This window comes from Mesocricetus auratus, unplaced genomic scaffold (assembly GCF_017639785.1).
Source record: "Mesocricetus auratus isolate SY011 unplaced genomic scaffold, BCM_Maur_2.0 Super-Scaffold_100020, whole genome shotgun sequence".
NCBI lineage: Eukaryota > Metazoa > Chordata > Mammalia > Rodentia > Cricetidae > Mesocricetus > Mesocricetus auratus.
The window spans coordinates 15395501-15416998 of NW_024429201.1; the positions used below are offsets into that span (position 1 = coordinate 15395501).

At 36.3% G+C, this 21498-nt stretch overlaps 1 protein-coding gene across 9 annotated transcripts in view; it reads left to right on the plus strand.

Annotated features, from left to right (window-relative positions):
- The window catches only part of Erbin (erbb2 interacting protein), a 110393-nt gene that overhangs the window by 75616 nt on the left and 13279 nt on the right, over positions 1-21498 (plus strand). For 5 of the 9 annotated variants that reach the window (XM_021222858.2, XM_021222847.2, XM_040729094.1 and 2 more), the window contains exons 17-22: positions 3296-3417; positions 3815-3985; positions 4630-4806; positions 7269-7383; positions 9204-9387; positions 13759-15298. In XM_021222858.2, coding sequence (XP_021078517.1) covers positions 3296-3417; positions 3815-3985; positions 4630-4806; positions 7269-7383; positions 9204-9387; positions 13759-15298 — 2309 coding nt within the window. Of the gene's footprint in view, positions 1-3295; positions 3418-3814; positions 3986-4629; positions 4807-7268; positions 7384-9203; positions 9388-13758; positions 15299-21341; positions 21486-21498 lie in introns of all 9 variants that reach the window. The other 4 variants (XM_040729089.1, XM_021222839.2, XM_040729091.1 and 1 more) reach the window with 1 other exon arrangement.

The window sequence follows — 21498 nt, forward strand, 5'->3', positions numbered from 1 at the left end:
GACATAAAACTAGTCAGCACAACATTTATCAATATTTCAGTACTGATAACTTAAAAATAAGTATACTATTTTGTTATGTAAACAGTTCTACATTTTATAATTTTGATAAATAATATGTTGGAAGTAGATTTAAATACATGGAAAAGAGATGTATCTTTTAAGTTTATTCTTAGATCTTTAATTACAGACTTTTCAATGGTGTTGCTTACATGTGACATATCAAAAACCTAACTTGGATTTCAACACAAGGCCTGAATAGCCTTTGCTATTCCTGAATAAGTGTTTCAAAAAATACCTATGAAACAATAACCTTATCAAAGCAAGTCTTTCTTCTTACAAAGATGATAGTGTTCTGTTTGTCACATTATAGAAATACAAGTTTAAATGGGTTAAAGTTTTGATCTGTTTAGTTATTTCCAGTCTTTTCTTTAATCTGTCCTTAAAATCATCAGTTTGAATGACTTTGAAAAAAATTAAGTAGTTTATACCTGTATTTACAACTAACTTATCATATTTACAACTATCTTCCAATGTACACACTATGTCATCAATTGCTTCAGGCTCATAAAGTTTAGAGCATTTACTCTCTGGTCATTTTCAGAAAGGTTCCTGCTAGCCCTTCTCTAAGATATCCAAACTGTGAGTGTTTGCAACCACAGGTATAAATGCCTTGATTTCTTCTTTTTTTTTTTTTTTTTTTTTTTTGGTTTTTTTTTTTTTTTTTTGGTTTTTCAAGACAGGGTTTCTCTGTGGCTTTGGAGGCTGTCCTGGAACTCGCTTGGTAGTCCAGGCTGGTCTCGAACTCACAGAGATCCGCTTGCCTCTGCCTCCTGAGTGCTGGGATTAAAGGCGTGTGCCACCAACACCTGGCTGATTTCTTCTTTTACTGTTTCCTATTTTCATGATTCAGATCTACCTGGCCTTCTTTATCCAACCTCTGTTTCAGCTTACTTTCTATTCTGATTCCTTCTTTTAAGGATGATTGTCTAAATAAGGAAGTGTTGTTCAAATTCTAACAGAGCAGAAGTAGCAAAATTATGCCACCATTGGTGTTATTTCAGCATTTTTTTTAAGGTAGAAGGGATGTGTTATGGAAATTTGTAGTATATCAATTAATCAGAAAACTCTTGGGTTTCCTTGGAATTCTTTTGCCACTTGAAGTATCTCACCATAGGTATACATGAATATAATGTACTCATATCTCAAATTAGAAACTATAGTGGTTGAGGCTGCAGAATGAGATCAGCAGGTAAGAGAGCTTGCCCCCAAATCTGATGACTTAAATGCAATCCCTGTAATTCACTTGATGGGAGGAGATAACCGATTCGGCAAGCTGTTCTCCAACTGTCATGTGTATACCATTATATTCACATGCTATTGATAAACACAGAGGAAGAAAACTACCATAGTGTTATCAGGAGTATGGTGAGTTTCCTTTGAACTTCAAGGAAATGTCTTTTTTCATTCCGGTACTTCTAAGAAGTAGATGAATGAGACCGTGAATATTACTGTTCAGTTTTAGTTTTTGCCAGCTTGAAAGTGTGTTTCACATTGTTCACAGTGAGCTTATTCTGATTTTGTCAGCCTATGAGGCAGGTGCTATTAGAGCTCAGTGAAACCACTTGCCTTTCAGAAACTAAAGGTGGATAATGGTGAGTAAATTTGAAAGAATACAAATGAGAGTTTCAGCCTGGATAGAGGAATTAGTCTTTTTGGAGAAAGGGTTTCAATATGTAGCCATGGCTGACCTAGAATTCTTTAAACTCATCTTGACTTACCTACATCCTCCTTCTGAGTGCTGGGATTAAAACTGTGTACTACCGTGGTTGACCTAGTTGAATTAGGAGAAGGGAATATACGATCATTTTCCAAATTACATTATATAGGTACACATTGTGTATGTAATATTGATAACTAGGAAAACAGCTTGGTGGGGGTAATGTCAGTCTGGAGTACCTCTCTGAGAATTTTTACCATCGCCCCCCATAGTGACATGTAATGTAAAAGAAACTTGCTCCTGGTGGTTGAGAAAAGAACATTTGAAGGAAGTGGTAGTGTATCATGAAATGGGCGCTTCATTAAAGAAGGAAGTAAAAACTAAAGTGGTTTTGCAGGTTGGGAGAGAAAGATGACTAAAAACCTGAGCAGGACGTGACTTAATATTTAGAAGGCAGGAACGTTTTGAGTATGATCATGACTGAATCCCTTAGCTAATGTGAAGATTAACATTGGGATTGAAGATACTTAGGAACTATAAAATTACAGAGTAGGATGGCATCATCAGATATGGCAAGTCTTGAAAAAACCACCACATGTAGTCAGATACTAGAGAGTTGAATGAAGGCACCTTAGCATTCAAATTTGTTAGACTCTAAGGTAAGGGTAGGAAATAATATTACCTGGGACCCTGAACCGAAGGTAAGAGATTTATTCAAAATAGTAGGAAATGTAGTTAACCAGTAGCTATTGAGAATGAGAGCCATGGTCAGAGTTAGAAACTCTGGGGTTCTGAATACATTCTTGTGTAAAATTGCTGCATTTGGAGGTTGACTGGTGTTTGCAGTTGCTACCCAAGGGCTGTCAACATGGCTCAATGAGTCAAATTACTTGCCAGCCAAGCATGATAATCAAAGCTTCATCCCCAGAGTATATGTAAAGGTGGAAGGAGGAAAATAATCCACAAAATTACCTCCTGAGTACTTAATACAAAGATATAATTGCCACCACAATAGTCCCCCCCCTTGGTTTTTTGAGACGGGGTTTTTCCGTAGCTTTGGAGCCTGTTCATGAACTTGCTCTGTAGACCAGGCTGGCCTCAAACTCACAGATCCGCCTGCCTCTGCCTCCTGAGTGCTGGGACTAAAGGCATGCACCACCACAGCCTGGCTCATTTTATTTCTTCACAAAATAACTTACTCTGTTTTTAAACTCCTTTATCCCTTCATGCTTATTGAACTTTAATGGTAAAAAGAATTCTAAAATTGAAAGATGTGGTAGCCTTACTGTTTTAACTTTTTTAGGGTCTTATACAAAGCCTATGTATTTGTAGTGTTTAAATTAGCAACTTCATGAATCCTTCTAGTAACAAAAACCTAATCAACTTCTGAGAAATAAAAATCGCAGTGGTCATTGTAAAGAAATCTTAAAACAGAAGCCTGTTTCTTATCCTGGAATTTGTTGCTGTTATACTGGACCAGTTTTAGCTGCCACAGACTTGTTTTCATAATGCAGATTATGGTATAAGTGATAGTTTCTGTGATTATTGTAAACTATGGTCATTTTTCTTTTATTCTAGTTATGTTCATATCAGATAATGAAAGTTTTAACCCTGCACTGTGGGAAGAACAGAGGAAACAGCGGGCCCAGGTGGCATTTGAATGTGACGAAGATAAAGATGAAAGAGAGGCGCCCCCCAGAGTGAGTCTGTTAGTTTTTAAAGTTTGTACTGTACACCTATAATATGCCACTTGTGGCTACAAAGAAGTACTGGACTCATTGCATACTCTCAAAGCACTTACTAAATCAAATTATTTCTCTTATGAAAAAGTATAAAAGGCACATTTTGAGGAGAGCTGTAACTCACTGGTGGAATCTTGTCTGTCGTGTAAAGGCCCAGTTTGGTCCCCAGCACTGGGAGAAAGAAAGGGAAAGACAAAACAACTGAATTTGAAATATATATATATATAAGAAAACAGAATTTTTATAAATTCATCATCTGTATTTACTGTTCCTGTGACCAGATATCCAGAACTTGAGATCGATTATAGATTGACGTTAGAAATACTAATACTTCATGTTTCTCTTATTTCTCTAGGAGGGAAACTTGAAGAGATATCCAACACCATACCCAGATGAGCTTAAGAATATGGTCAAAACTGTTCAAACCATTGTACATAGATTAAAAGATGAAGAGACCAATGAGGAGTCTGGGAAAGACATGAAACATGAAGATCAGCAAGTCTTAAATAAGGATTCGGGTGTGAAGGTTAGGAACTCAATTCCAAGTAATGATGTGAAGTGTTTGAAGTTATCTGATGATCTTAATTATGTATTACTTGTAGTTTTGTTCTCAAATGACTTATTTTGAATTCCCCAGCTGCTCGTCTTCTGGTTCTTTGGCTACAGAATGTCCAGTTTATCAGGATAGTGTTAAGATGACCTTTAAAATGTCTTTACCTGAGCAAATAACAAAATAAAATCATTGTCCTTCTAGAAATACCCTTCCCTCCTATTTTTATGATACTGATCCACTTTATTCTAATTTTCAATTAATGCTATTTCTGACATTAGACATTTCCTTGAAATGTTTCAAAACTTTTCTCAGTGCTACCATGGCCAAATAAAAGTTTTGTTATGCCATTAGAGTCACAGTGCTTTTGACAGCAGGCAAAAATGATTTATGTATTAACTGACTTGACACCAGTCTTCTAGAGGAAAAATAACTTTTGCTAAATAATGTATTTTAATATAATCATGGCTCTCTATAGGCCATCTTCCCTCCAAATGGGCATTTTATATTTGAGTCTAATTTTATATGTTTACTCTTCCTTCCTTCCTTCCTTCCTTCCTTCCTTCCTTCCTTCCTTCCTTCCTTCTTTCCTTCCTTCCTTCCTTTTCTCTTTAATTTAGACTTCAGAAAGTACTACAATGAAAAGCCAACTCGATGAAAGAGAAAAATACATGAATTCTGTACAGAAGATGAGTGAACCTGAACCTGAGACCAGCCCTGGAAATTTGCCAGTGATTGCAAATAGGAAAGTGTCTGGGGACCTAAAGCATATTGTTAACCATGATGATGTTTTTGAGGTATGACTTCATCCTGACAGTCATGAGAGTTTCCAATTTATTATTTCATTGTTATGAACAATAGAAGGCTAATAGTATGATTGCAGAAATATTGCAGTCCTTGAAATTTTTTATACTAAAATATCACTCATTACTTTAAACTTAAAATTTTTGTATTTGAGAGTAAATGATTAGTAGGTAATTCAGATTATGATGTGTTATATAAAATGAGTAATTACAATTGTTTTTTATTTATTTTTCGTGGTGATGGGTATTAAACTCATGTTCATTGTTCATAACAGGCCCATGTTCTACCTCTCTTCTACATCCCCAGACTTGGCTTTTATTTCTGTAACATCAAAATGAAAAGTTAAAGATGTAGATCAGTGTTAGAGCACTGTCCTGGTTTGCATACATCCCTGGATTCCATCCCTAGCTCTGTGCAAAGTCAAACAGAACAACAGAAAATGGCTGTTATGGCTATACTCAATTTATCTTATGTAAGCATTTGTCATTGGATATGTTACTCTTATTCAGTGTCTGAGAACAGAGATGCAGTTTCTCATATTAAATAAGTAAAGGCTATAGATCTTTTTTTTTAAGAAAGACTTTATTGCAGATTATCTCAAACCTTAAACAGTTTTCTGATTCAAAGTATATAATCCAGCAACTTAAATAATTTACAAAGTTGTGAAGTCACTCCACAGTTAACTGTAGAATAGGTTTACAACCTCAGAAGGAAAAATAATTTCATACTTTTTGGTCCCTCAACTCTAAGCAACTAATACCTGCTTTGCCTGTATAGATTTGCCTATTCTTGATATTTTGCATAAATGAAATCACACACTTAGTATGTTTTTTCTTTTTAATACTGGCAAGTATCCACTGAGCCATCTCACTGACCTAATATGTGGTCTTTCGTAGTTTCTTTTTCTTAGCTTACTATCTTGAATTTCATTCTCTGATATCCCTCAAGTACTACATGTTATTCCTATGGCTGAATAATATTCTATTGAGTATATATGTGTCAAGTGTAAATGAGATTGCTAAACATATATGGAATTCCAAACTTTTTGAGACTTCATCTCAGTATGTAGCCCTAGATGGTCTGAAGCTCACTGTGCAACCCACATCAGTATAACTTGTGGTATTCCTCCTATATTAGTCTCTTGCATGCTGGGTTTATGGGTGTGAATTACCTTGCCTAGCTGGAACTCCAAAGTGGCTCTGGTTTTCTTTTTTTTGGTTTTTCGAGACAGGGTTTCTCTGTATTGTTTTTTGGAACTAGCTCTGTAGACCAGGCTGGCCTCGAACTCACAGAGATCCGCCTGCCTCTGCCTCCCGAGTGCTGGGATTAAAGGCATGCACCACCAACGCCCGGCCTGTGGCTCTGGTTTTCTCTTAACTCCAGTTCTAGAGGCTCCAACACCCTTTTCTGGCCTTCATAAGTATTGCACACATATGGTACACAGATATACATACAGGCAAAACATGATAAAAATACACAATAAAAACAAACCTGTTTCCTCTGCAAGAGCAACAATTGCTCTTAATTGCTGAGCCATCTCCACTGTTTATACCTTTAGGATGGCACTTACGAAGACATAAAAAACCTTAGTATTGTTTGTGTTTTCTTTTTTAGGGGAACAAGTTTTGTAAAGAATTTGCTTTAGTTTCATCTTAGTCCCTAGGAATGATTTAGCTGACAAGAGATCTGATTTCATGCATACCATATTATATTAAAATGTTTCCATTAATAGTTGTTGGCAAGTCATTTTCTTTGCTTAAACTACTCAGTAGTAAGTAACCTGTGGCATATTGGTTGTAATAAACTTGGAACAATAACAATCCTGCTTTCAAAATAAGTATACAATTTTAGTTCATGTTGATAACAGTCCATCCTAGAATATATCTTATAAGCTTAATCTACTTAAGAGTCTAAACTTAGCCGGGCGTTGGTGGCACACACCTTTAGTTCCAGCACTCGGGAGGCAGAGGTAGGCACATCTCTGTGAGTTCAAGGCCAGCCTGGTCTACAGAACGAGTTCCAGGACAGCCTCTAAAACAATACAGCGAAATCCTGTCTCAAAAACACCAAAAAAAAAAAAGAGTCTAAACTTGACAATTAGTGAGAGACTCTGTTTAGGGACTCTGTAAATTGAATTTTTCAAAGACAATACTGTATTTTGATCATTTTTGTTTACTTCTAACCTCACATAACTCTGGCACATAGTAACTATTAACATAGCTCCAAAAATTATACAGTAAATATTTTGATATGTTGTTAATAACTGCTATAGTTTCATTGCTGTAATTTAAATAGTTAAGTCATAGATTTTTGTCAACTCTTACCATTAAAAAGCAGTTTTGTACATGTTCTTAGTAGTATACTTTATTTTCCCTGCGATGTTTTTATGGTATATTTATTAATTTTAAAAGTCCAAAATTTTATTTTTATATTTTCCCCCTTTTCTTTAAACTAGGAATCTGAAGAACTTTCATCTGATGAAGAAATGAAAATGGCAGAGATGCGACCCCCATTAATCGAAACCTCAATTAACCAGCCCAAAGTTGTAGCACTTAGTAATAACAAAAAAGGTTAGCTGTTGAAGGGGAAAGCATTAAGACTAGAAATGGCCTAAATAATATGTATTAATTCTCTGGGAGTAAATGTTATTGAATGTCACATTATTGAAACATTTTGAAAACAAAATTTAAAACTGCTGTTCCAAAATGTTCTTATTTCCCATTTTTAAAGAAATTGGTAGGTCCTCCCTACCTGCTTGCAGACTTTTTAAAGGCATGGACATTAAAGGGACATAATTATTGATTATAATTTAATTTCTGATGTTTATCTTCTAATTATGTTATCCTTGTGTGCCTAATTTTATTCATATATACATGACAAATTTGAATTGCAATGATGGTCATGAAGGATTTAGCATAAAATACATATCATAGTACCTGATACATACTAGATGCATATTATTTTATTCTTATCTATTCCAGAATGGTATTAATCCCTCCTACCCAATTTTTGTTAACTAATTTTCACATAAGAAAGTATTAGACTCTTAGAAATGAAGTTGTAACGAACACCAATCTTTTTACACACCTCTTGCTAGTGCCTGACTAGCTTTGCATTATCTCTACCAAATATCTACCCAGACTGTTGCTGTCATAGCAATAGTGACACTCCACAGTGGTTAATAATGGTATTTAGAAACAGTTGAGTACTTTATTTACCAGTTGCTTAGGTACTACTGTGCTGAACAGTTGGGTGTCATAATAGCCCATCAAAAGAACTTAAGAGGCATCTAATGGTAATTTTATAAATTAAGAAACCAAGACTCAAGTACCTTGAGGTTGGGATTACTAGACCATTTGAGTCATACTTGTAAGAACAACAAACATACCTTTAATTCATAGCTGCTCTATGACTATGTTTGGATATAAGTAGATCCTTGATGTGCTTGGGATTAATAGAGTTTTTCAAAGAGTTTTTTTATGATTGTAGTCGAAACTAATTTTTATGTTTCTGCTTTAATGGAATATAAATACTGATTTTTGGTTTTGTTTTTCATTGTTATGTAAGCAGCCACTTCACATATTGAAAGATCATCACTTTATAAGCAGTTCTTTGAGATTGGAGAAATACAAAGGACCTGTGGTTGGTTCTCAATACCCACATTGGGTGGCTCATTTTGTTAATTTTGTTTGTTTTTGTTTTTCGAGACAGGGTTTCTCTGTGGCTTTGGAGGCTGTCCTGGACTAGCTCTTGTAGACCAGGCTGGTCTCAAACTCAAAGAGATCCGCCTGCCTCTGTCTCCCAGCTTTGGGTGGCTCACTTTGTAACTTCAGCTCCAGGGGAAATGATACTCCTAACTTCTGTGAACATTTCACTCAAATGCACATACACACATAGACATTATAAAAATAAATTTTTAAACATTCGAATGAAATAAGGGAGCTGACCTTTGAAAGTCCTTGATTTTGTTTATGTATTATTACTTTGCTCAATTTTATTATCAAAATAGATTGAAAAAGTTCATGTATATATTACATAATTTCTTACCCAGATAAACTGTAGTAAGGTTATGAACAGTTAAGTGTATTTTTGTTACAAGTTCTTAAAATACAAAAAAACATTCACCAAAATGAATTGGTAGCCTTTGAAAACTGTCCATCATTTTGTCAATAAGCTAAATTAAACCTTAGATACCCTTAACTTTGATTGCATTAAAAAATGATATCACAACTTTAAAATTCTTTAATTTTTTATATGTATTTAGGTTTTAATTTTCAGAGATGTCTTTGATTATCTTATCTATCACCTTGTAAATGGAATCAATACAAAAGCTTGCCATAAATCCTTAGTGAATTTATTATTGCTCTTAAATATTTTGTTGTTTTTTCAGATGATGCAAAGGATACAGATTCTTTATCAGATGAAGTCACACACAATAGCAATCAGAATAACAGCAATTGTTCGTCTCCATCTCGGATGTCTGATTCAGTTTCTCTTAATACTGATAGTAGTCAAGACACCTCACTGTGTTCTCCAGTGAAACAAACTCCTATTGATAGTAACTCCAAAATCAGGTTTGTGAACATTTCAATAAGATTATTTACTTATAATATAAATAGAAATAATAATGCAAATAATAAATATAGGACTATGCATAAGCCTCTTCACAAATATTATACAAATGGCTTAGGGAATATATTTCTTCCATTTTGAAACTGAGTAGTGGGGTTATACAGTTCTGTTTTAAAATGCTTCTTTCAATTGAGAGACAACAAAATATGGTAGATTCTTAATCTCTAGGTGAAATTAACAAATATTTCTGGGTGTTATAACGTAAATAGTCAATTTGAGGATGTTCAGATTGAAAGAGTTATTTTTATCCTTAGAAATCTTGTAAATTACATTCTGTTGCCTTGATAAAACTCCATGACCAAAAGCAAGTTATGGAAGAATTAGTATATTCAGCTTACAGTTCCAGAGGGAGAGTCTATAATGGTGAGGGAGGCATGGCAGCAGGCATCTGGAGTAGGAAGCCGAATGATCACAGAGCTCCAGCATGTCACATGTAGAAAGCAGAGAGAAAAAATTGGAAATGGGGTGAGGTTGTAAATTCTCAAGCCACTCCTAGTGGTGTACTCCCTCCAGCAATGCGCCATTCCCTGTCCCCCATAGGCTCAGAGCCATATCATACTATAAAATGCATTTAGATCAATGTTAAAAGTTATCATGGGCTTCAACAGTCTTAACAGTCTGAAGTCTCTTCTGAGACTCAACAGTCTCTTAACTGTGACCTCCCATATAAGATTAAAAAACAAAAACAAAGCTATACTTCCAGGGTACTATGGCATGGAATATATAATACCATTCCAGAAGGGAGGAATGAGGACAGAATGAGGGAATACTGAACCAAAGCAAGACTAAAACCCAGCAGAGCAAATTCCAAATCCTACAGCTCCACGTCCAATGTCAAGTTCTGCCCACTTAGGTTTGTGACCTGTGCATACATCTCTCTCTTTGTGTACTTTTCTCTGTAATCAGCTCTTGGCAGATGTGTCATGACTCAGGTGTCTCTTATCAGTATTGAGTTTCTACTGCAACCCAGGCTTTGCTTTCAATGTTTCATGCAATGGCCTCTCATGGCCTTTTCACAGCAGCTCAAGCCTTGCCAGACTTTGCCTTTCCTCAGTGGCTCTCTGAAACCATATAGGAGGAAGCCATGGCCACCTCACTCTTACATTTTCATGACATGGATGACATTGGCAAGTTAAACTGACATCTTGAGATGGGCCCTTGATACCTCATCTCACATTAGTGTTTTATATAGTTACACAATTGCTTTCTTAGAGCAGGAAACTTCTTAGGCTCTTTTCATACGTTGGAAGCTTTAGCTGAGTGTAGTATTGCCCTGCAGACACCCTTCTCATCTGTCCTTTTATAGTGATATCTATAGAACAATTACATTACCTTTTCTAGCACTTGTATTGGCTGTAATATTAAGTCTCATAGTGTTCTGTTCTCTCCAAACTGTACATTTTTCCTTTCTTTTGTTCTATTTGCCCTTTTTCATTATAGACTTGTATAAAGAGTAATCAATAGTAACTATACCAAGGACTCAACATTATATTGCCTTGAAAGTTTATGCCCCAAAGAAATTAGTTCATTACTGTTTTTGTTTTGTTTTTATACAGTCTTGCCACATAGCCCTAACTAGCCTTGAACTCAACAGAGATCTTCTTGCCTAGCCTCCCATGTACTGGAATAAAGGGTGTACATAGCCACAGCCAGATATTATGTACTTTAGCATCAGACAAGTTCTTAAGACAGAGAAGGCAGCCAAATTCTTGCCAGCATATCAACGAGTGGCCTGTAGCACAGTTGCTAAGATAGTTGTTGCCTCCATCAGCCCTCTTGAGTCGACCTCTCCCATCCTCAGTACTCTCAGTGCTGCTGTCTCTAGGTTTCTACTAGAATGACCTGTAAACTCTTCTTAAATTTTAGTACAACCTTCAACAGTCCCCCACATTCCTCCAAAAACAACCTGGTCAGATTCTTTACAGCAATAATCCTACTCTGTTGTGCCAACTTCTATCTTAGCTTCTTTTTTTTTTTTGTTGTTGTTGTTGCTTTGATAAAATACCATGACCAAACTTGATGTATGGGGAAAAGAGTTTACTTGTGCTTATGGTTCCTAATGGAGAGTTTTTAATGGTGGGAGAGTTGTGGCAGCAAGCCGCTGAGAGATCACATCTCCAACCATAGCTAGAAAGCAGAGAGCAAATTGGGTACGAGGCAAGACTGTTAAAGCTAGTCCCTAGTAACATGCTTCTTTCAGCAAAGCCCCGTGCCCTAAAAGTTCCCTCAAGCATCATAAACTAGAGACCAAGTGTGCCCACACATGAGCCTATGTGGGACATTTCTCATTCAGACCACCATGGAATGGTGGGTCATTCTAGGGAGGTGGCATTGAAGGGGTCATTCAGATATTCTTGTGTAGGGATGAGCCCACAATATAGTCCATGCCCACAGGGGCGTGGACAAGGGATGGGCAAGGTGAAGATAAAAGGAGTGGAAGAAAAACGACTCTCTCTGCTTCTCCTTCTACTTCTAGAAGATGGACACGCTTCTGACTCCCTAGCCTTTTGGGTGTAGGTTCTTATTCTGGTAAAATAAAATGTTATATTTCCTGTCAGGCGTTGGTGGCACACACCTTTAATCCCAGCACTCGGGAGGCAGAGGCAGGAGGATCTCTGAGTTCAAGGCCAGCCTGGCTGGTATGCAGAGCTAAGCTACACAGAGAAACCTTGTCTTGAAGGGAAAAAAAGAGGAGAAAAAAAAACTTGGTTGTCAGAGTAAGATCCAAACAAGACAATGCCATTCTGCTGTGGATTCAGTCTGTTGGCTAGAAATTCTGCTTGAGGGAAAGATTTAGGCTGCTACTGAAGCACATGCTGGTTTTACAGATATTTTAAACCATGACTAGAGTTATACCATTCTTGAGTTGCAGACATATTTAAATACAAACTGTTACTTGACTTACTGTAAAAAGAATACTAATTTTCTGCCTGAGTATAAGTTCAGATATTATATAATCTGTTCTCTTGATTTTATGCTATAGGCTTAGTAAAATACCAATTCTATAATCCCTTACATGTTAAAACACATTCTTAATTTGTTGAATTGTAAAATTTTCCTAATACTATTGTTGGAAAGTAGTATGGTATAAATCATCCTTTTATATAACAAAGTAGGGGTATTAAGGGAGAAATATAGCAGTACAATTTATATACTTTTTAAATAAGAAGCTGTAATTTTGTGTAGTGCGAAGGACTAGATAGATATGTTCTGTACCACCAAGTAGAAATAAGATATTTTCGTAGTTTTAGAATGACGCATTTATAAAATATTTGCCAAATACATTGTACCACAGAGTAATGATTATGTTGTTTCACTTTTGATCCCTTTATGAACTTATGCATTTATGCAGTTGGGTTTTTTTTTTCTTTTTTGTTTGTTTTTTGATTTTTTGAGACAGGGTTTCTCTGTGTCTTTGGAGGTTGTCCTGCAACTTGCTCTGTAGACCAGGCTGGTCTCGAACTCACAGAGATCCACCTGCCTCTGCCTCCTGAGTGCTATGATTAAAGATGTGCGCCACCAATGCTAGACTAACAGTTGTTTTAGTTTAACTTAATTGTTTATATATTTGGATTTAATGACCACTTGTTAAGAATGTTAGCCTGTTATTAATGCCATTAATGTAAAGCTTCAGAATTACTTGCAAATCATCCTGTGCCATTTACTTAATCACTCAAGTTACTGTCTGAATCTCAATGTAGCTTTCCCACCTTGAAGCATTTAAATTTTGCACATTTTGAAATGACACAGAAGATACACCATTCTGTTCTTTTTCTTAGCTTAGCACTAGTAACCCATTTTATAACTAGTTAGATTGAACATGTTCGTGAAAGTTAATTTGTAGGCAGAGTTTTCCTGTGTCCCAGCAGTTGTTTCCAATCAACATGGAAACTCAGGCTTGTTACCAGCTAGTTCTTACATTTTAAATTAACCTGTATTTCTTATCTACCCTCTGCCATGTGACTCATGACTTGTATCTCATTTTCTACATGTGCTGCTTCCTCTGCTTTTGCTGGTGTCTCCTCTGACTCCATCCTTCTTCCTCCCAGAATCCTTAGTTGTCCTGCCTGTACTTCTTGCCTGACTACAGGCCAGTCAGCTTTTTATTAAAACAATTTGAATGATGAATCTTTACATTATACAAAATGATTATTTCACAGCATTGATCTTGACATTATTGATAACCTTTAGCTGTTTACTTCTTCCTCTAAGTTAATATAAATCTCTGCTGCTTGACTAAGATTTTTATTTAACTCTCTGTTACCAAGAGAACTTGTCTTTATTACATTCTCACAAAAATTCTTGTATTTTAGGCAAGAAGATGAAAATTTTAACAGCCTTTTACAAAATGGAGATATTTTAAACAATTCACCAGAAGCAAAATTTAAAGTTAACGATAAAAAGGATTTTAAGTTGCCTGAGTATGATTTGAATATTGAAGAGCGGTTAGTTCTGATTGAAAAAGATGACTCAAAAGCCACATCTGATGAGTCTCACCAGTTAGACCATATCAACATGAACCTTAATAAACTTGTGACAAATAATACGTTCCAGCCAGAAATAATGGAGAGATCAGAGACGGATATAGTGCTTGGAAAAGGCGTTTTAAGGTTTCATCCTAAAAGTGAGGCTCAGCATATAGAAAATGGAAATAAGTATCCGAATTTGGAATCCATAAACAAGATAAATGGTCTTTCTGAGGAATTTCCACAGTCTTCTGGTAGGATTGAACCACAGAATTCCAGTTCTTCTGCTGATGTGGGTATTTCTAAAAGCATTGATGATCTCTCCCCTCAGAGAAGTGGTCCAGTCGGATCTGTTGTGAAATCTCATAGTATAACTAACATGGAGACTGGAGACTTGAAGATCTGTGACATCCTTAGTGATGATGACCCTCAGCCGCCAAGTGCAGCAGTTAAGATCGCATCTGCCACAGATGGGAAAAACATAGTGAGGAGCAAGTCTGCCACACTGCTGTATGACCAGCCGCTGCAGGTGTTCACTGCATCTTCCTCGTCTTCTGATTTAATGTCTGGTACAAAGGCCGTTTTCAAGTTTGATTCAAATCATAACCCTGAAGATCCAGATTTAATAAGAGCCCCCATAGTAGCTGGCCCGCAGTCTACACCTCAACTATATGGTCCTCCACAGTATAACGTCCAGTACAGTGGCAGTGCTGCAACCAAAGACACCTGGTGGCACCCCAAACAGAATTCACAAATAGACCCTGTCAGTTTTCCTCCTCAGCGCCTTCCTAGATCAGAGAGCGCAGAAAATCACAGTTACATGAAGCATTCTGCCAATATGAATTTCTCTAACCATAACAATGTTAGAGCCAATACTGCATACCATTTACATCAGAGACTTGCTCCAGCCAGACATGGAGAAATGTGGGCTGTATCCCCAAATGACCGGCTGGTTCCAACAGTTACTCGGACTGCAGTTCAGCGACAGAGTAGTGTGTCTTCAACAGCTTCTATAAATATAGGTGATCCTGGTCTCACAAGGCGTACTCAGATTTCTGAAGGAGATTATTTATCATACAGAGAGTTACATTCAGTGGGAAGAACACCAGTGATGTCAGGGTCACAGAGACCACTTTCTGCACGGGCATACAGCATTGATGGCCCAAATACGTCAAGGCCTCAGAGTGCCCGACCCTCTATTAATGAAATACCAGAGAGAACTATGTCAGTTAGTGATTTCAATTACTCACGGACTAGTCCTTCAAAAAGACCAAATGCAAGGGTTGGTTCTGAACATTCTTTATTAGATCCTCCAGGAAAAAGTAAAGTTCCTCATGACTGGCGAGAACAAGTACTTCGACATATTGAGGCAAAAAAGTTAGAAAAGGTAATTGAACATGAGTTTTTTTCTTTTTTAAATTCTTTATGAATTTATTTTCCTTTTAAATGATTCATAAGACAGTCTGAATTATTATCTACTTACAATCTAGGCATTTTTCCCTGTTGCTGGAAACAGAGTTCTATATTTAAACTCAAGCCAGGACAGGTGAGATGGTTGTACACGCTACTTTCTTACTCCTCGAAGTCTCTGATGGTCATGTAATCTCCTTATGCTTGTGTGTCTCTTTTAGCCTGTACACATATACTAGATACAATACATATACACAGCCATGTTCATTGTTGTCTGAACTGATCACTACCAGGTGATTATATAAACATTATAAGAAAATACTAGTTTACTGTATAATTACTAAGATAACTAAGTATATTTGCAAGTATAGATTTTTCATCAAAAAAACCCTCTTCTCCAGTCTATATTAAATGAACTAACACCATCACTGACACAGATGACTCTGGCATGGCATTTATTCTTGACTTTGCTGGAGTGCATTTCTAATGTAGTTGAACAACTCAGTTGAGTGTTTTTGTGACTAAGGTGCAACTTGGAAATGTTGGTAAAATAACTAATGCTTGTATTCATCTCATAACCCTATTTGTAAATCTGTGTCTTTTGAAAAGGTACATTGTTATGTGGTCCAAATGTCTAAACTATAATGTTTAAATCAGATATGGTGTCATACTATGGTGGCTGCAGTACTACGGTGACTGCAGAAGACCACCAGTTTGAGGTCAGCCTGGACTACATCCGGAGACTTTGTTTCCCTTTCCCACTTCTGCCCAAAGACTTTTTTGAATCAGATTTATATATCTCTCTGGATTTTATTTTAAAAATTGCCATTTCTCGATTTTTTAAATGCATAATATATCTTAAATATAGCTGAACATATCTAGTCCATTGTTTTCTAAATTCCTTGAATTTTTTAAGAAAAAATGTACAAAGTATGATTACTACCTTCTCTCCAGTGTATTAAATCTCATCCTGTAATTGCTGGTTTTGTAGCTAACATCTTGTCAGCTGTAGCTACTTCATCTTCATCTTTTCTGTTTGCTATAACTCTTAACACACTGTTGAGGCTCTTTGAATTTGTGTTCATATAGTTGGGAATTTGAACATTTCTATTTTATTTAAAAGTTTGTTTTACATACCAACAAGTTCCCCCTCCTCCAGCCTTCCCCACATACAACTCCCTATCTGCTCTTCAGTTGACTCCATGGGGAGTCAACGAAGTCTTACATATCAAGTTGAGACAGGACCAACCCCCTCCCCCCTATATCTAGTCCTAGCAAGGTCACTCTCCAAAAAGTCAGTTCATGCACTTAGGGATAAATCCTGGTTGCACTGCCCAAGCCACAGAACTGTCACCCGTATTCAGAGGTTCTAGTTCAGTCCTATGCAGGTTCCTCATCTATCAGTCTAGAGTCTGTGAGTTCACCTGGAAACAACCGGAATGCCCCTCACCTGAAGAATGGATAAAGAAAATGTGGTACATTTACACAGTAAATTTTTACTGTGGAGTATTACTCCACAGTAAAAACAAAAAACAAAAAAAAAAAACAATGACATGTTGAAATTTGCAGGCAAATGGATGAAACTAGAAAAAGACATCCTGAGTGAGATAACCCAGATCCAGAAAGATAAACATGCTATGTATGTGCTCATAAGTAGATACTAGACATAAAGGAAAGGATAACCAGGATATAATCCATAACCCCTGAGAAGCTAGGTAACAAGGAAGACCCTGAGAGAGACATGCACGGATGCCCCTGGGAAGGGGAAATAGATAAGATCTGCTGAGTAAACAGTATGGTTGAGTTGGGGGAGGGACAGTGAGGGAGAGCCAAGAAAGGAATCTTGATAGAGGGAACCATTATAGTTTTAAGAAGAAATCTGGTACTAGGGAAACTCCCAAGACTCCACAAGGGTGACTCCAGCTAAGTAAGACGCAAAAGTGGATAGGGTACCTGAACTGGTCTTCCCCTGTAATCAGATTGATGACCACAGTAATTGTCATCATAAAACCTTCATCCAGTAACTGATGGAAGCAGAAGCAGAGATCCACACCTAAGCACTGGTCTGAGCTCTCTGACTCCAGTCAAAGAAAGGGAGGAGGACTCATATGAAAATTTCTTAAGCTGAGATGAGGAGGAACATGACTCTAGTTTATCATAAACTTGTGTTGCACATGTAGAAGTGGATTTTAGAAGAAAAAGCTATTGTCAAGGAGGCCATTTCAGAGATTTGGGTAAGAATGAATGAAGTGTTTATCAATAGGACTCAGATACAGGAATGAATTCAAGAGACTTTTGAAGTAGGCATCCACAAAGTTTGTTTCCAACTGAATTTTCCTGTAGTCACTGTGGATAAGGGACAAAACTTGAGGGTTTGTGGTTTGCATAAGTGGCTCTTGGAAATTCCATTATTACCAGTGATAAAGAAAGGATTGCTGGTACAAAGGAAGGTTTTTATTTGGTGTAGTTTTTATCATAAGTGGCTTATTCTCCCACTGTTCTGTTTGATAGAGATGTGTGTGGACTTCGTAAATATAAAGCACGTAGCATGTAGCTCATTGTTGAATGTGCCTTTTAGTTGTTTTGTTTTCTATTGCATAAAATATGTATTGAGAAATTGGATACACAGTTTCTTAGACAATATATGACAGTTGTTTTATAGTTGTATCCAGAAAGTCAACAATTAATTCAGTGGATTAATGAAATAAGACTTCTGAGAAAGGAGACTGCAAGACTGAATTCAAATCCATAGCTGACTGATAGGAGGGGGGAGAGAGAGAGTAAAAGTTTTCTGATTAGCTGTACACCTCTGTAACCTTAGGCACTTGGTGGGGTGGAAACAGTAGTAATCCAAATGCTGAGAACAGAGAGACAAAACCTTCACCTTGACTTAATTAGGGATTTATTTATTTTTGAGAAAATTTGATAGTGTGTGGGTTGAGTTAAAGAAACATAAATGTCCTAACAAGTTTACTACTGCTCACACAGTACCAGGAGGCATAGTATAGCTATCTCTTTGTAAAATAGTTCTAAACTTTCACATAACCTTAAGATACTCTTATCACCCCATTACAAATTTTTTTAGATTATGATAATTTTCTCTTCCTGTCCCTCCCTTCAAGCCCTCCCATATACTACCCCCATTCTCTTTCAAACTTACGTCCTTTTTAACTTATTATAGCATATATATGTATACACATGTTTATTCTTAAATAGAACCTGCTCGGTTCATAATAATGTTACTGGGCTGGCTATTTGGTACTGGACAACCAATTGTGTGCTCTTCCCTGGGGAAAACCACCTCAGTTGCCTGTGGTTCTTCATATTACCATATTTTATGAAGGAAATTGAGGGTCAAAACACCTAAGTAACTGCCCCAGGATAATCTATATTATGTGGCAGGAAGGGAGTTATTTTAAAGCCCAGGAGGAAATTTTCAGTGTGGTACAGTGAATTATAGCTAGCTGTTTTTTGTTATGAACTGACGATGATAACAATAAAAGGGGCATTTTAGGGTTAACCAGGCAAATGTGTTTGGCGTGAATTGATGACTCATACCTCACCTAATGTGGTTTTTGTACAAGCACCTATATCCTCACTAACCTAAAATATTTTTTAGTCTTGAATGAAAGAAAGAAATATAAAAACTTTACTTAATCATCAACTTTTTTTTAAATCCTAATAGTTTGGAGGATAGAGTTTTTAAAGCATTGAGATACAGTGTAGAGATTTGGCAAGCTTTAACTTTTGGCTTTGAGTTAATTGAATGGGGCATGCAATTATTTCTAGCCTTTATTATAATACAAAGATGTACTTTATTTTCTTGTGTTCAGAAATGTTCTGAAAGCATTAAATAAGATTCTAAAGTTGCCTTTTTTATTTGTAGAAACTATTTTATGTTGTAGTCTGATTTTCATTAAATGTGAGAATAGTAGCATACTTATAGGCAATGTAAGTACTTCATAAAGATGCTGCTAATTAGCTACTTTAATAGCAACAAGATTTAGACTGTAAACTTCAAAGAATTGGTTCAAGATGTTGGAGGAAAGTAAAGAACTCAGTCCCTTCCTTACACACTTGTGCATGTGTACAGACAGGCACACATGCATAATTCAAGGGACAGAGGAGGCAGCTCAGGAAAATGCTTCTCTTGCCTTTTGAGGTGTTACAATTTTTTTGCTTTGAACGGTAGATAATAGTTTATTAAAGCATATGAGTTTATAACCTTTTAGTTATAACCCTCTTCTTTATCCATTAAAAAACAGTACTAGGAATTCAAACACATAAAACAGATTTTACTTTGAACATTTCACCACTGATTTAATTAAACTAACAAATTTTGAAAAGGAATTAAGCTGAGTGGTAATGGTGCACGCCTTTAGTCCAGTACTCTGGAGGCAGAGACATGTGGATCTCAGTGAGTTCAAAGCCAGCTAACCCTTTTTCTTTCAGAGTTGAATTATCACTGCTATCAGTATTTGCTGATATCCCTACCTGTATAAAAACAGACATGAAGTACTCCAAACCATATTATTATTAATACAAAGTGGTAATTGTCTCATTTACTTGTTCTTGTTAAATGATAGGCCTCCATCTAGGACAGTGGTTCTCTACCTGTGGTTACAACCTCTTAGGGGTTGCATACCAGATATTTACATTATGATTCGTAACAATAGCAAAATTATACTTATGAAGTAGCAATGAAAATAATTTTATAGTTAGGGGTCACCACAATATGAGGAACTGATTTAGAGGGTCACAACATTAGGAAGGTTGAGAACCACTCTAATAGGGTCTGCTAACACTGAAGTATGTTTTCTTGCTGTTAGGTAACCATCTGCAACATTGAACAACAGTGCCTAGTATTTAATCAAGTTAACATGTTAAATATTAATACCTTAAAATCCACAAAATAACTAAGGAGTAGTAATTTTATAGATCTTTTTTCCTTTTGGAAGTCTGTGTTGATTCTTGGTATATATTTCCTAAGAGTAATATATAAATGCTTGTTAATTTCATTTCTGTATTTTAATAACAGTCCATGCTTAAAATGTGGGTTCCCTATTTTAACTATCAAGCCCCGTCCACATTGAGAAACAGCAGCCAATAGTACGTCTAGGAATGATGAAAAAAATATATTTATTTATTTATTTATTTATTAAGGTGCATGTTTAGTACTTGGGTCAAATACAAGGGTCTTCATGAAAACCCCTGTTTTAGAAGGATACTATCATTGGGCCACCACTAACTCCAAAATGCAGGAGCTATTTGAGTGGAAAATTTTTGTTAATACATTCTGTTTCTAGAATTGTTTTGATAATTATAGAATGACAGACTCTACAGAGGACTCAAGTTTTGTTCCCAGCACCTATATCAAGTGGCTCACAAACTTTTATATAACTCCATCTCCAGGTGGCCTGATGCCCTCTTCTGGTCTCCACTGGCACTCATATACTGGGCATACATACATGTGTGCATAGACACATGTACATAAATAAAAATAATATATTTTCTGAAGTTATATCCTACAATTTAAAGATATTTTTCAAAATGTAGAAAATAAGCTTTTGAAAGAATAAAAATGACTGATAACCAGGGATTTATCACAAAGACATTTTGCTGTAGCATGTATGTTTAAATGCCAGTATTATTTAATTAAAGAATACCTGTCGAGTTAAATAGATCCTTTAGAAATTCATTTGACCTAAAGTTAGTGGTTGCTGGTAAATTCATCTTGTGGTTAGAAGTCTGCTTATATACAACTTTATATAAATCGACACACACTGTACTTTGGTTCTTAAGCATGTGTGATTAAACGTTGTGATTATACATCTTCTTTATGTGTATGTGTGTCGTTATATAGCTGTATGTATCAGTTCTTCCGGACTCTGAATTCTGTTGCATGATACTTGTTTGTGATATGGGTGGGGTTACCTGTAAGTAAATCTGTGTACATAACATGTCTTGTGGAATTTGCATGCTACACTAATCTTCTGTCAATCTACTCTTTCTTTATTCAGAGTATGCTGTCAAGGTCCTTTAATTCCACTCTTACTGCTGTAAGCAGCTCTCACTATGGCAGCTCTAGGGATCTGCATGGCAGCCAGGGTAGCCTTGCCCTGAGTGTTGCAGACGGAAGAGGTTCTGGTGGGCACATTTTTCGAGTGAGTACCTACA